The sequence below is a fragment of the Cricetulus griseus genome, chromosome 5, assembly GCF_003668045.3.
Source record: "Cricetulus griseus strain 17A/GY chromosome 5, alternate assembly CriGri-PICRH-1.0, whole genome shotgun sequence".
In the NCBI taxonomy this organism is placed as follows: Eukaryota; Metazoa; Chordata; class Mammalia; order Rodentia; family Cricetidae; genus Cricetulus; species Cricetulus griseus.
This window is the reverse complement of record NC_048598.1, coordinates 60,875,351-60,887,630: the sequence shown is the minus strand read 5'-3', so window position 1 is coordinate 60,887,630 and position 12,280 is coordinate 60,875,351. Positions and strand designations below refer to the sequence as shown.

General features: G+C 46.3%; 1 protein-coding gene across 4 annotated transcripts in view; it reads left to right on the top strand.

Annotated features, from left to right (window-relative positions):
* Rab3gap1 (RAB3 GTPase activating protein catalytic subunit 1) overlaps nt 1–12,013 on the top strand; it is a 64,396-nt gene extending 52,383 nt beyond the window's left edge. For 2 of the 4 annotated variants that reach the window (XM_027417759.2, XM_035445073.1), the window contains 5 exons: nt 321–417; nt 510–613; nt 914–1,029; nt 1,427–1,529; nt 4,901–6,321. In XM_027417759.2, the coding sequence (XP_027273560.1) occupies nt 321–417; nt 510–613; nt 914–1,029; nt 1,427–1,529; nt 4,901–5,137 (657 nt within the window). In that variant the 3' untranslated portion in view covers nt 5,138–6,321. Of the gene's footprint in view, nt 1–320; nt 418–509; nt 614–913; nt 1,030–1,426; nt 1,530–4,900; nt 6,322–11,667 lie in introns of those variants that run through there. The other 2 variants (XM_027417757.2, XR_003485750.2) reach the window with 2 other exon arrangements.
* The last annotated feature ends 267 nt before the right edge of the window (nt 12,014–12,280 follow it).

The window sequence follows — 12,280 nt, the reverse complement described above, 5'->3', positions numbered from 1 at the left end:
AAACACATTTAGTATTAGTGCTATATATAATGCCCTAAAAAAAAAAATCCTAGATTGAAAACACTCTGTTAACTGTCATGTTGTATTGTGTCCTATAGATCATCCTTATTCTCTTTGTGTGTTCCTAATGTGCATGTATAACATAAAGTCACAGGAAAATTTATGAAAGTAGTTATTACAGTTCCCAAGTGCAGTGGCATACCCTCATCTCTGCCATGGCTGCTGCTTAGCTGGGGAAGAGGCAGGAATGAGCCAGCATCAGGCTTCTGTGCCCTGGGGGTGCCACCTGCAGTGTTTCTGTGCCCTTGCGTCTCCCCCAGGTGCTGCACTACCTGGCCATGCAGAAGCCTGCAGATCTAGCTCGGCACCTCCTGCCTTGTGTGATTCACGCGGCTGTTCTCAAGGTAAAGGAAGAAGGTAAATGTCTCAATTGATTAGTCCCTAAGTGAACTTCCAAACAAGTGTTTTGATTTCATTTTTAACTGTTTCTTTGATTTTTTCATAAATAGAAATTCTGGAAAACATTCCATCAGTTAAGAAGATTATAAAGCAGATCATAGCCCATTCCAGCAAAGTTCTGCACTTCCCCAACCCCGAAGACAAGAAGTTGGAAGTAAGTGTCAGGGTCTTGCCAAGAGTTCCCTCCACCTGGCAATACTTTAAAAATTTTAAGCTCTGTTTTAAATTTTCTTTATTTATGGGATGGTGAAAATGGTGGGCATGCATGTCAGGGCATGTACGTGGACGTCAGAGGGCAAAGGAAGGAGTTGGTTCTCTCCTACATTTGGCTCAGTATGTCAGGCGTGGTGGTGAGTGCCTTCCCTCTGGAACCATCTTCTTGGCTCCTAAACAGGGTTTGAAAATCTCTGTATCTCTGTTGTCCTCAGTGCTTATGCCTCCCTTTCTACCATAGGAAATCATCCTTCAGATTACTAATGTGGAAGCTATAATAGCCCGAGCCCGCTCCCTCAAGGCCAAATTTGGAACTGAGAAATGTGAGCAAGAGGATGAAAAGGAAGATCTTGAAAGGTACTGTTACTTGTGTACCTCAGTTTGTCTGCAGGAGGACAAGCTGCTATTCTCCCTAGAAAAAAATTTAAAAGTTCTGAGATGTGATGGCATAGTGGCTCATGGCTATAATCCCAGTACTTGCAGGAGGTTTACTTTGAATTTAAGGTCAGCCTTGGGATTCATAGTAAGTTATCCCAGGTTAACTGGGACTATTGATGCAAACCCAGAAACGAAAGAACAAAATGAAAAAGTTTTGCGCCTCTGACTAGAGATAAATACTTAATGCTCTTAGGATCAGGCATTTCTGTCATTCACACTTTCCATGGGTGGGTTTAGGAGGAGTTGACAATGGAATCTTCCCTGAATGAACTCGAGCTTCGTTAAGAGCATCACCCTTCCCTTCTTCCTTCTGTAGGTTTGTCAGCTGCCTGCTAGAGCACCCTGAAGTGTCAGTCACTGGGGCTGGGAGAGGACATGCAGGCCGGATCATCCACAAGCTGTTTGTGAACGCTCAGCGGGTATGTGAGTCTTTCTTGCCTGCCCTAGTCCCACACCAGCTGACAGCACAGAAAGGAACCAACTCCAGGGCTTCTAAGGCTTTGAGATCCACTGAGTTAAGTAAAACAATAAGTGTATTTCAGACCTGAACTTTGGAAATTGGAAGGATCTCACACATTGTTCTAGAAGCTAGTGGGGACTAGAGCTATGGTGTGGAAGGACATGTTTATGGCTTTCAGTTTCTAACTAGTCTGTAGTAGAGACTGATTTGAAAGAAAAGGGTTTCAGTACAGAAGGGAAAAATCCAGTTTGAAAAATTATCTTCATCATTCCCTCTACTCAAGAAAGAAGGAGGTTATGTATAGAGGCCCTCCACTGCTGATTAAGGGGTATTGGTCACACATCGCACACGAGCACAAGTACCTACAGGTGATTGTTGAATGGGACACATTAGTATCAGGGATACAGGTGAAAGTATTATGGTGTGCACTAAATATAATTTTCACTGACCTGGGACACTAGATGATGACACTAGAAACAAGAACACCAGCTCAGTTTTCAGATAGTCATTCTCTACCAAGAGGGATTTTCTTTGGTGCTTTCTTAGGGTTACTATTGCTATGATTCAACACCATGACCAAAAGCAATTTGGGGAGGAAATCAGTAAAGCAAGTTAGAGCAAGAACTCAAGCAGGGCAGGAACCTGGAGGCAGGAGCTGATGCAGAGGTGATGGAGAGGAGCTGCTCACTGGCTTGCTCATCATGGTCTGCTCAGCCTGCTTTCTCACAGAACTCAGGACCACCTGCTCAGGGCAACATCCATAGTGGGCTTGTTCCCCTCTCCCCCATCAGTCATTAAGAAAATACCCCACAGGTTTGTGTACATGTGGATCATATGGAGGCGTTATCTCGATTGAAGCTCCTCCTCTGATGACTCTAGCCTGTGTTAAATTGACATAAAACTAGCCAGCACCTGGGCTAACAGTTGCATAGTGAAATACATTGTTCTGAATGTTTATCAGGAGTTGAAAGTTGATATTATTTATGGAGTAGTTCCCTAAATTTAAAATTTTCAAGTTACAGACAAAAATTACTTTATTTGCTTGTAAATTAGGATTTCTAGGAGGCAGTGCTGCTCTCCTTTTTTCACTTCCTGTGCCCACATGCTATGAGTCTCTATCAGCCAAACATTTAACACCCAGAGGTGGACAGGCTGTGTCCTCACCAGGGAAGACTCAACTCTTCAGTGATTTTCAAGAAAATCACAAGTTAAGAAGCTTTAAAACCAGAAATGTCTAGATATTTAGTGTTGAGTGTGTTGCTTGTTTGGGGTAATTAGAATTATTCCCCTAAGCTGGAATTCTCCTCAGCCTGTCCCTTACCTACACAGAGTTAGAAAAGCAACAGTCACTCCTGCTAGCATTTCCTATCTCACAGACCAGTCAGTATGTGTTTCATCCTTCAGGCTGTTATGTGGTGCTCATCTATCTCAGAGGAGGACACTTCTCCCCATGAACCTGAGTTACAAATTCTCCAGGGTCCAGCCTGTAGTGAGTGCTTTCAGGGTTCCATGTAATGACGAGCAAATGGCTGCTTTTTAACTCTGTTGCATCGGTCTGGCTGCAGTGAACTGTTGAGTTTTATTCATGTAATATTCATGATGAGCAGATACTTTGTACCAATTTTACTAAAGAATGAAGATTTAGGCCGGGCGTTGGTGGCACACGCCTTTAATCCCAGCACTTGGGAGGCACAGGCAGGTGGATCTCTGTGAGTTAGAGGCCAGCCTGGTCTCCAGATCGAGTGCCCAGATAGGCTCCAAAGCTACACAGAGAAACTCTGTCTCGAAAAACCAAAAAAAAAAAAAAAAAAAAAAAAATGAAGATTTAATTATATTTTAAGACAGCTAAATTTTTAGAGCACACATTAACTTACATATTAGAACTTTTCTTTAAAATTATAAACTGTAGGGCCAGTTACCCACTAGGGCTTAGTGGTAAACATTTACTGCCAAGTCTGATGACTTTAGTTCAGTCCCCTGAACCTACATGGTGGAAGGAGAGAACTTTCCTGAAAGTTGTCCTTTGACCGCCACATGCATGCCGTGGTGTAAATGTGCATGTGCACATGCACACACACCCCCAAACCAAATGTAAAATATTAAATTCTGAGCTGTTATACAGTTGACTGTGACTATATAGGTTTGGGTCTGTACATAGTTAAATGGAATTGAGCAGCATGATAAAGTCTGCTCCAGCCTTGATAAGTTAAACTGTTCCTAGACACCAGTTCTTAAATTCATGGTTTACCTGTCAGGCCACTTTTTAAATGTCTTCTTCAGGAAGAGTGAGGGCTTTCAAGTCATCTCATTAAATGACTCTGCACATTACCTGTTGGGCCATCAGATTCATGGGCCTGAGGTGCTGACCACATGAGTAGTCTAGTGTCCTTTGGTGTGCTTTTGTGCGCCATCAGTATTCCTTCAGTGGCCATGCCCCACCCACACAGTGCATGCTGTTCTGAAGTGACCTTGAGTCTGCCCAGCTCTTTAACCACCTCACTCGTTCCCTTTCATCACTGTTTCTTTTCTCACCTTTCTCAAGCTGACTGAGTCTTCTGATGAGGTAACAAAATAGCCTTTGTCCCTCATAGTTCCTCGTCCGTCCCCATCCCTCTAACGTCATAAGGTCATCTTAACTAACCGGCTGGACTTGGCATCCCCATTGGCTGTATAGCTTACAGTGACTTCATGTTTCCATTGCCCAAAGAATTTCCCTGAGCAATGGCATCATGAAAGGAGACAGTATTGAGTTATGAAGGCTGTTTGGGCTGCATTTGGTGCAGCAGGATATAAAAGCAGATGTCAACTTTGTTCCACCTTGAACACTTTTCCTTTGTGGCCATTGCCATGGGCATCTGTCAGCTCGCTGTCACATTAGCTGCCCAGCAAACAAAGCTAGTGTTTCTGGTTCTGATTTGGCAAGAGAATCTGAAAAGAACTTATTGAGAGAGTAGAGATTTAAAAAAAAAAAAAATCACCTTTCCAGACTTGAGGGCTAGTCTAGCCTTTTGGTATCTGACTCGACCTTGAGTCACACTGCCTGAAGAAATGAGACACCAGTGCAGCTCCACCATTGCTGAGGCGCCACAATGCCCTCGCTTCTCAGAGCAGAGTGCCCAGCCACCCGCCTCTGCCTGCCTCGCTAGTGCTCACGCTCCTTCCAGCTTCCTGCTTTTCCGTTTTTGTTCTTTTGAGCAATCATAACACACAGTGGACATAATGCATTTCCAAGTAACTCGGGACATTGTGTGTTTCTCGTGTTTATTCATCCACCCTTCACTAGCTTAGCTTTCGACTAGCTCTTGAGTTTGGCATTTGGTTCTGTTCAAGGCTGCTGCAGTGGCTCTGCCAGAGGAGGAGCTGAAGAGGTCAGGCTACCCAGAGGAGAGAAGACAGAACTCAGCATCTGACTTCCCACCTCCTGTAGGCCGGGAGCTCATTCTGAGGGCAACCGTGCCTCGGCCTGCGCCCTACTCCAAAGCCCTGCCACAGCGCATGTACAGTGTGTTCACCAAGGAGGACTTCAGACTTGCAGGTGCCTTTTCCTCAGACACCTCCTTCTTCTAGTGGTATGGAGAAGAGGCAGCTCCTGCCATGGACACCTGAGGGCCACCAATAGGACCTCAGCCAGCCCGCAGCAGGAGTCACACCAGCACCAAACTTGAGCCAGAGGGACAGATAGGAGGTGTCAAAGACTTCTGCCTCAGGGAGATGGCCTATGTGGAGGAAACCACACATCAGTGGGCCTCTCACCTTGGGAACAGTCATCTGTGTAAACACTTAGTGGTTGTCCTTATTAGTATCACGGATGCAAAATTGAATATCTGTTAACTCAGGTTCTGGAGTGCCGAGGTAACGTTTAGTCCCAGAATCTGTGTTCTTAAACTGCCATGTGACATTCTGTTTATTTAGTCACCTGATGGTCAGCTTTATTATGCTATTTGATGAACATTTGAATATTCCTTCTGATCAGTCTGTACATGAAATGTGGCTGCAAATTAGCTCTATGTATGTATTGTCTGTCTTATAGGGTCTTTGTCCTCTTTGTCGAACCCCTGCCTTTGCACTTTACTTCTGTGTTGCTGGCTATGGATGGTATTTAATGAAGTCGTATGAGCACATACTAATCACACAGCCTGGGAACACAGGCCGCCGTGCAGTTAGTGAGCCATGGTGTATGTGCTGATGCGAGTGGGCAGGACTGATGGCTGCCTGACTCCTGGGGCTGTAGCAGCCAGTACAGGGGTGACGGCACCACCCTTTGTGTGGCTCAGGATGTGTTAAGTGTGTCACTGCAGGACCTCGGTTTGGTGGTTGTCAATTATTCTGGGACCTAAAATTCCCATTTGAATCCAAAGTAAAAAATGGTTATGCTGAAATGTAAATTCTGCCTGTGTGATTTTTTAAAAGCTGATAGAACTGCACAAACCCTGTGTTATTTTTGTAAAAACAAAAGAAATCTATATGCATTTATCTGTAGAATGTGTGCAGACACGACTGTGTGAATAGGGGCCTGTGTGAGGGGGCCAGGTGGTGACCCCTAGGCCTCACAGCACTTTTCTCTGAGGTGTTGGACTTTGCTTCTTAGAAACCTATAGATACTGTCTGAGGCCTAAGTGTCAGACCAAGCAGGAGATGGTTCCTGCAGGACAGTGTCTGTCTGCTTTTCTGGGTATTGACAGAACTCTATAGTGTGGAGGTTAGTCTAAAATGGAATGGTTTATCTAATAAAAAGGACTGGTGTCTCTGTGGCTGCTTGTGTTTGTCTCTCCCGAGGGCACCTCTGTCACTTCACTTAGTTCCCACTGCTTCAGCTCTTCCTAATGTTACACGGTACTGTCTCTAGAATTTTCTTTATGCCTTTTGAAATGTGTTTATCCATTCTCTTTCTTTGGTTTTACTGCTGTTCATTTTAGACATTGGAAAATACCTTACCACTGTACCAAGGAATGACATGTAGGCAAATGCTACAGTGTGCAGAAAGCTACAATGTGTAGTGTACCCTTTTCCTCTGCCCTTTCTGAAGGCGGGGAAGACTAGTTAATGTGATGAGTCCACGACCAGTGAAGTATAGTCAACTGTGATGTGTGGCCAGAGACCCTGCATGCATCACATGAGCCCACTCACTCATCACTGGTGAAGTGTGAGGAGAAGGCTTTGTCAGACTCAGGACAAAGACCTGAGAAAATACCTGAGGTTGTCCTCTGGCACACATGGAATCTCAGAGCAGCACTGGCTGCTACTGTAGAGGACCCAGTATTGGATCCCAGCACCCACATGGTGGCTCACAACCATCCCTAATGCAGTTCTAGGATCTGACACTCTTCTGACCTCTGTGGGCATCAGACACACATGTGCACAGATATGCAGGCGCGCACACACACACAACAAAAAAACAAAACAAAAAAAACCAGATGTTTGAAATAGGTAATGTTTCAAAGTGTCCTGTAGGGTAGTTAATTATCAGCAAAGACAAGTCATAAACTGGAAGCACTGGAGCTCTGTTGTGGTCTGTCTCAAACAGCCTGTCATCTCTACCCTTGTGCTGGGCTTTAAGCAACACGAGGCTCCTTTATGGTAGTAGAGGTCTCAGTCCATGATGACAAGCAGGGCTGGCACAAGTTCACATAGCTGCCAGGGATGGGACAGATGAAGGGAGTGAACAAGAATGTTTGCTTACATGTCTCCTTAACTCTTCACTCCATGGGCCCCTGGTCCGTGGAACGATGTGGTCCCCCCCCCCCAATTCACATTCTTGTCCTGTTAGTCTTTCTGTAAAATCCCCCTAGACACCCAGGGCTGTGGGGTACCAATCTAGTCTTCAGTCACCAAAGTATCCTGAGCCCCCGTAATCACATGTGTGCCACTGTGGGACAGGACATGGGTCACTATGCTGTGATCTGTCCTTCAGTAGCTAATTCTGGACAACCTTATGACAAGAGACCAATGGCTTCTTCCAGCCACAACAGGGACTCAAAGAACAAGTTGACAACATTGAACATAATTCCAGGTTCTCTAGCCTCTGGGCAGCTTGAGTAAGCAATGACTAGCAAGGACTATTGATTGACCTTTCTGAACTCTAATTTTGTCCCAGAACAGGTTTTACTTTTGCCAGAGTTATGTAAGGAAGAATCATATTCTTTTTCTTGTTGCTTTTTTTTTTCTAGACAGGGTTTCTCTGTAGGTTTTGGAGACTCCTGAAACTTGCTCTGTAGACCTCACAGAGATCCACCTGCCTCTGCCTCCCGAGTGCTGGGATTAAAGGCGTGTGCCACCAACACCTGGCCCCATATTCTTTTTTTTAGAAGATGTATTTTTGCATATGAATACTCTATCTGCATGTACAACTTTATGCCAAAAGAAGACATTACTATAGATGGTTGTGAGCCACCACGTGGTTGCTGGGAATTGACCTCAGGTTCTCTGGAAGAGCAGCCAGTGCTCTTAATCTTTGAGCCATCTCTCCAGTCTCCCTTCTCCCCTCCCCCCCCCCCAGCTATAATCTTAGTAGCCCACTGTCACTCTCCTGCAGTATTGCCTACATGAGACATGAAAATATTTTTAGTGTGTTAATCTCCGGAACATTCTCCACGCCTCTGTGTCAGTGAGGAAACAGGGTGATGGGGAGGCTGGGCCTGTCTCTGACTACAGTTATGTTTACCTGAATGCTCAAGCTGGGCTGGGACCCATGCCGTCCTGGTGGCATTAATGTCCTTTTACACAGGACATTCATTTCTGTCTCCCCTTAAAAGAGACAGGGTCTTGCCAAGGCTAGCCCAATACTCTTGGGCTCCACAGACCCTGGAGCCTCAGCCTCAGAGGAGCTAGGACAAGCTCCTAGCTTACCTAAGCCATCACACCCATGTACTTCACACCTTTCTCTACTCGCACTCCAGGGGAAGGCTGTCAACTGGCCTTCTATCCCATCCTCTCAAGTTAAATCCTTGTGATTCACACAAGAGAAGGGCTTCAACAGGGCGGGGTCAGCTCTATTCTCTTGCAGGCACTGGACAAAGCATGTTACATCTAGGACAAATGATCACTTGTCATTTGGCTAACAAAACTGTGGTCAGAGGCAGAAGGCTACGCAGTGAATCTGGATGATGCCCCAACATGGGGTGCTTGTTTCCACAGCGGCATTGCTCCAACAGGATCTATACAAAGGCAGGCCCTTTAGTTGTTCAGAGATCAAGGCTGGGGCTGCTTACCACAGACCAATGTACCTTGAAGGTACCACCTAGCTAGAACCTGCTCAGCCCACGGGCTGCAAAGCTAAGTGTTGCCAGCAGAGACTGCTCTGGGGGACAGCAGACACTTGTCCAATACAGGTCAACACCAGCAGGGAAAGACAAAGAGACAGTTGCATTCCAGCATCTCACTAAGAATTGACATACAGAATTCTATACAACCAAGAAGTTTTAAATCTCTCTTCATGAGCCAGGTGTAAGGAGATGTCTCCTCACACACACACAGGAACCAAGTACACAAGCAAGTCAGCTGACATTTAAGTGTGACAGTTTTCCATAGCTGGCACAGCTCTTGAAATGACCTTATACTGCCTAAGATATCAACAAGCATGTACACATCCTAGAGATGGGGCTGTGATTCCAAAGCTAGGGTCCTAGACCAGCAGTATCACCTGCATGCTTAGGAGAAATGCAGATCATTGGGGCTGGGAGATGGCTCTGTTTGATAAAGTTTCTGCTGTGCGAAGACCCCAGTTCAACCTCCACAACCCACTAAAAAGCCAGGTGTGGCAGTCATACTGGTGACACAGACAAGCAGAAGCTCACTGGCCAACCTAGCTCCAGGTTCAAAAACTAAAGGTGAGCTGGTGAAACATGACTTTGGGTTTTGATTTGGGTTTTTTTGTTTGTGTTTTGAAACAGGATTTCTCTGTAACAGCCCTGGCTGTCTTGGAACTCACTCTGTAGACCAGGCTGGCCTCAAAATTTCAGAAATCCACCTGCTTCTTCTGCCTCCTGGGTGCTGAGATTAAAGGCATGCACCATCACACGTCTTTATTCCCAGCACTCAAGAGGCAGAGGTAGGCAGATCCCTGAATTCAAGTCTAGCCTGGTTTATATAGTAAATTCCAAGCCAGCAAGGGCTACATAGTGAGACCCTGTATTGGAAAAGAAAAAGGTAGAGAGTAATGAGGAAGACAGCCAGCATGGACCTCTGCTCTCCACACCTGTGTGCACACACCCACACTAAACAATTGCAAACACAAAGGGAAAGAGAAAAAACATACCAATTCCTGAGTCACTCAGCTCTCCTGTGCAGGAAGAGCTAGACTAGGGCTGCTATGTCTGGGTAAGCCCTCTGGAATGTTCTCTAGTCTGAGAGCCTCTTTGTTATAGACCTTTCTGTGGGGGTGGGGGGTCAGGGTCCATAAACCCTGACATCCTTGGTCACTAGGAGGTCAGAAGCTGCCTCATGGCAAGGAACCAATCAGAAGTTAGCTGGTGGTGCTATGCTTTACAGCTCTGGGTGTGCTTTACGGACAAGTGCACAGCAATGACACACAAAGCATAGCAACCACCCTGGGAGGGCCTAAGGGCCATAACAACCAGTTGACCAATCAACACAGGGCAAGCCCTCCAAGCCTGGAGGCACACCAATCCTGTGCCTGTGCGTACCCCTAGACACTCCCCTTACGATGCCCTATAAGATCTCTGTCCCATGATTTCTCAGGGTCTTTTCCCAGCCCTCAGCCATGGTGGATGGATGAAAGGCCCGAGATAATGGGGTTAGCTTGTTAAACAACTGCAATAAAGCCTCTAGCTGTTTGCATCAAGCTTTCACCTCCACCTAGTGATTGGGGTCTCCGCAGTCCTGGGCTGAGATCCTGGGGGCCTGAGCCTCCGGGGATCTTTTAATTTCTAAGCACATTTCCTCACTGTTCACCTCACTGTCCACTTCACAGTGCTCTCACCAAGGACACTTGCCCTTTCCTCTAAGAGACCTCAGTCCTAACGCCCATTGCCCACCAAGACATAGCAGCATAACCAGGAAGCCTAACTAGACATCAGTGAGGCTTGTTACCAATGTGAGGCTCTGCTCCTCCCACTGTAACGGCTGCCCTTATTCCTGGTGCAGAATAGAACCATTTTCTCTGCCAGTGAAACTGCCTCACCAGCAGCTTCCCAAGCAGCCAGTGAAGGTCCAGGTGTGCCAGCCAAAGACACGATGAGTCCAAGCGCAGTTTTTCTTTGCAGAGAGGAGCTTGCTAAGCCAATTCCAAACTCCTGAGCTAAATTGACTTTCAGTAACAGCTTTGCCCCAAATTTCCCTCACTATAATTTCAAGTTATTTCTGCTTTTTTAATTTTAATTAATTTATTTTGAGGCAAGGGCACATATATAGCCTAGGCTGGCTTCGAACTCTGTATGTGGCTAAAGCTGACCTTGAACTTCTGATCCCTCTGCCTCCACTTCTGCTAAGGAAGCTGTGGGTGTGTTCCCACTGTTTGCTGCAGTGCTGAGGAGCATACTCGGGGCTTCTGTCACACAAGCTGTTAACAGGCTCAACTGTATCCTCAGCCTGGGGCTGGGATTCACAGAGAGGAAACCCTGGGTTCCCAGACAGTCTGACATAGGCCCATTTCTGCCTGGAGCTCACAGCTTGCTGGCTACAACTCACACTGGAATTCTGTCTAGTGGTTTTCCCTTCTGAACCCCATCAGACAACCAAGGCCTCTCTAAAGATCAAGCCTGCTTCTGCTGCTCCCTATCCAAATTCTACATCCCTATCCAGACATCTACAGCTTTGTCCACACCAAGGTGGCATCTCAAACTCAGTATGAAAGTCCAAATCCACGCTGGGCAGTGGGGGTGCACTTAGGAGGCAGAGGCAAGTGGGTCTCTGTGAGTTTGAGGCCAGAATGGTCTACAGCCAGGGCTGTTACACAGAGAAACCCTGTCTTGAAAAACCAAAAAATAAAAAAAATAAACAAGGAATGAAACAAACAAAAAACCAAATCAAGAACACTTACCAATGGCCTCTAGACTGGAGGGAAAACTGGGCCGCAGGCCTTGCAGGATCCACGCCTGTGACTGAATGAATGCACCTGGTTTGCTTTGGTTCTGTTCCAGAATATGTGATGGTGTTGAAACTGTGAAGAGGTAAAATAACTGGAGCAAACTAACCTGGGTAGAGTCCGCAGGAAACCAGAAATGATCCATCTGTGAACCCGTGAGCCGGTAGAGCAGATCCGAGCCTTCTACCCAGTGTGCTCAGCACTGTCCGAACAGTTTAATAGGCCACAGCCTGGCCGACCAGCCAGCCAGCTGGGGATTGCTCAGCTGGGGCTTCACAACTTAATCAGCTGCAGGTCTTCTCCAATCAACCCTGGCTCGGCCGCTGAGAATAAACTGCAATGGTTTGGTCACCTGGCACCAGGGTGGACATTCAATTAAAACCCATGGCTTCCTACACTAACAGGAATGTGTTCGTCCAACTCAGTTGCAAATAATCAGGGGAAGAAATTCTCTTCAAGGACGGTGGTCTTTGTAAAGAGGATGTGATTGGAGAATGTGTGTGTGTGTGTGCGCTTTCGTGTTTCTGCCTGTGTGAGGCTTCATGGGGGTGGGGTTTATGTGCATGTGTATGCATGTTGATGTTTGGAATCATCCTTGATTGCTCTTCCACCTTATTGGCGGGAGTGGGGGTGGGGTGGGGGTTAGAGGGGGGTGTCTCTCAATCTCA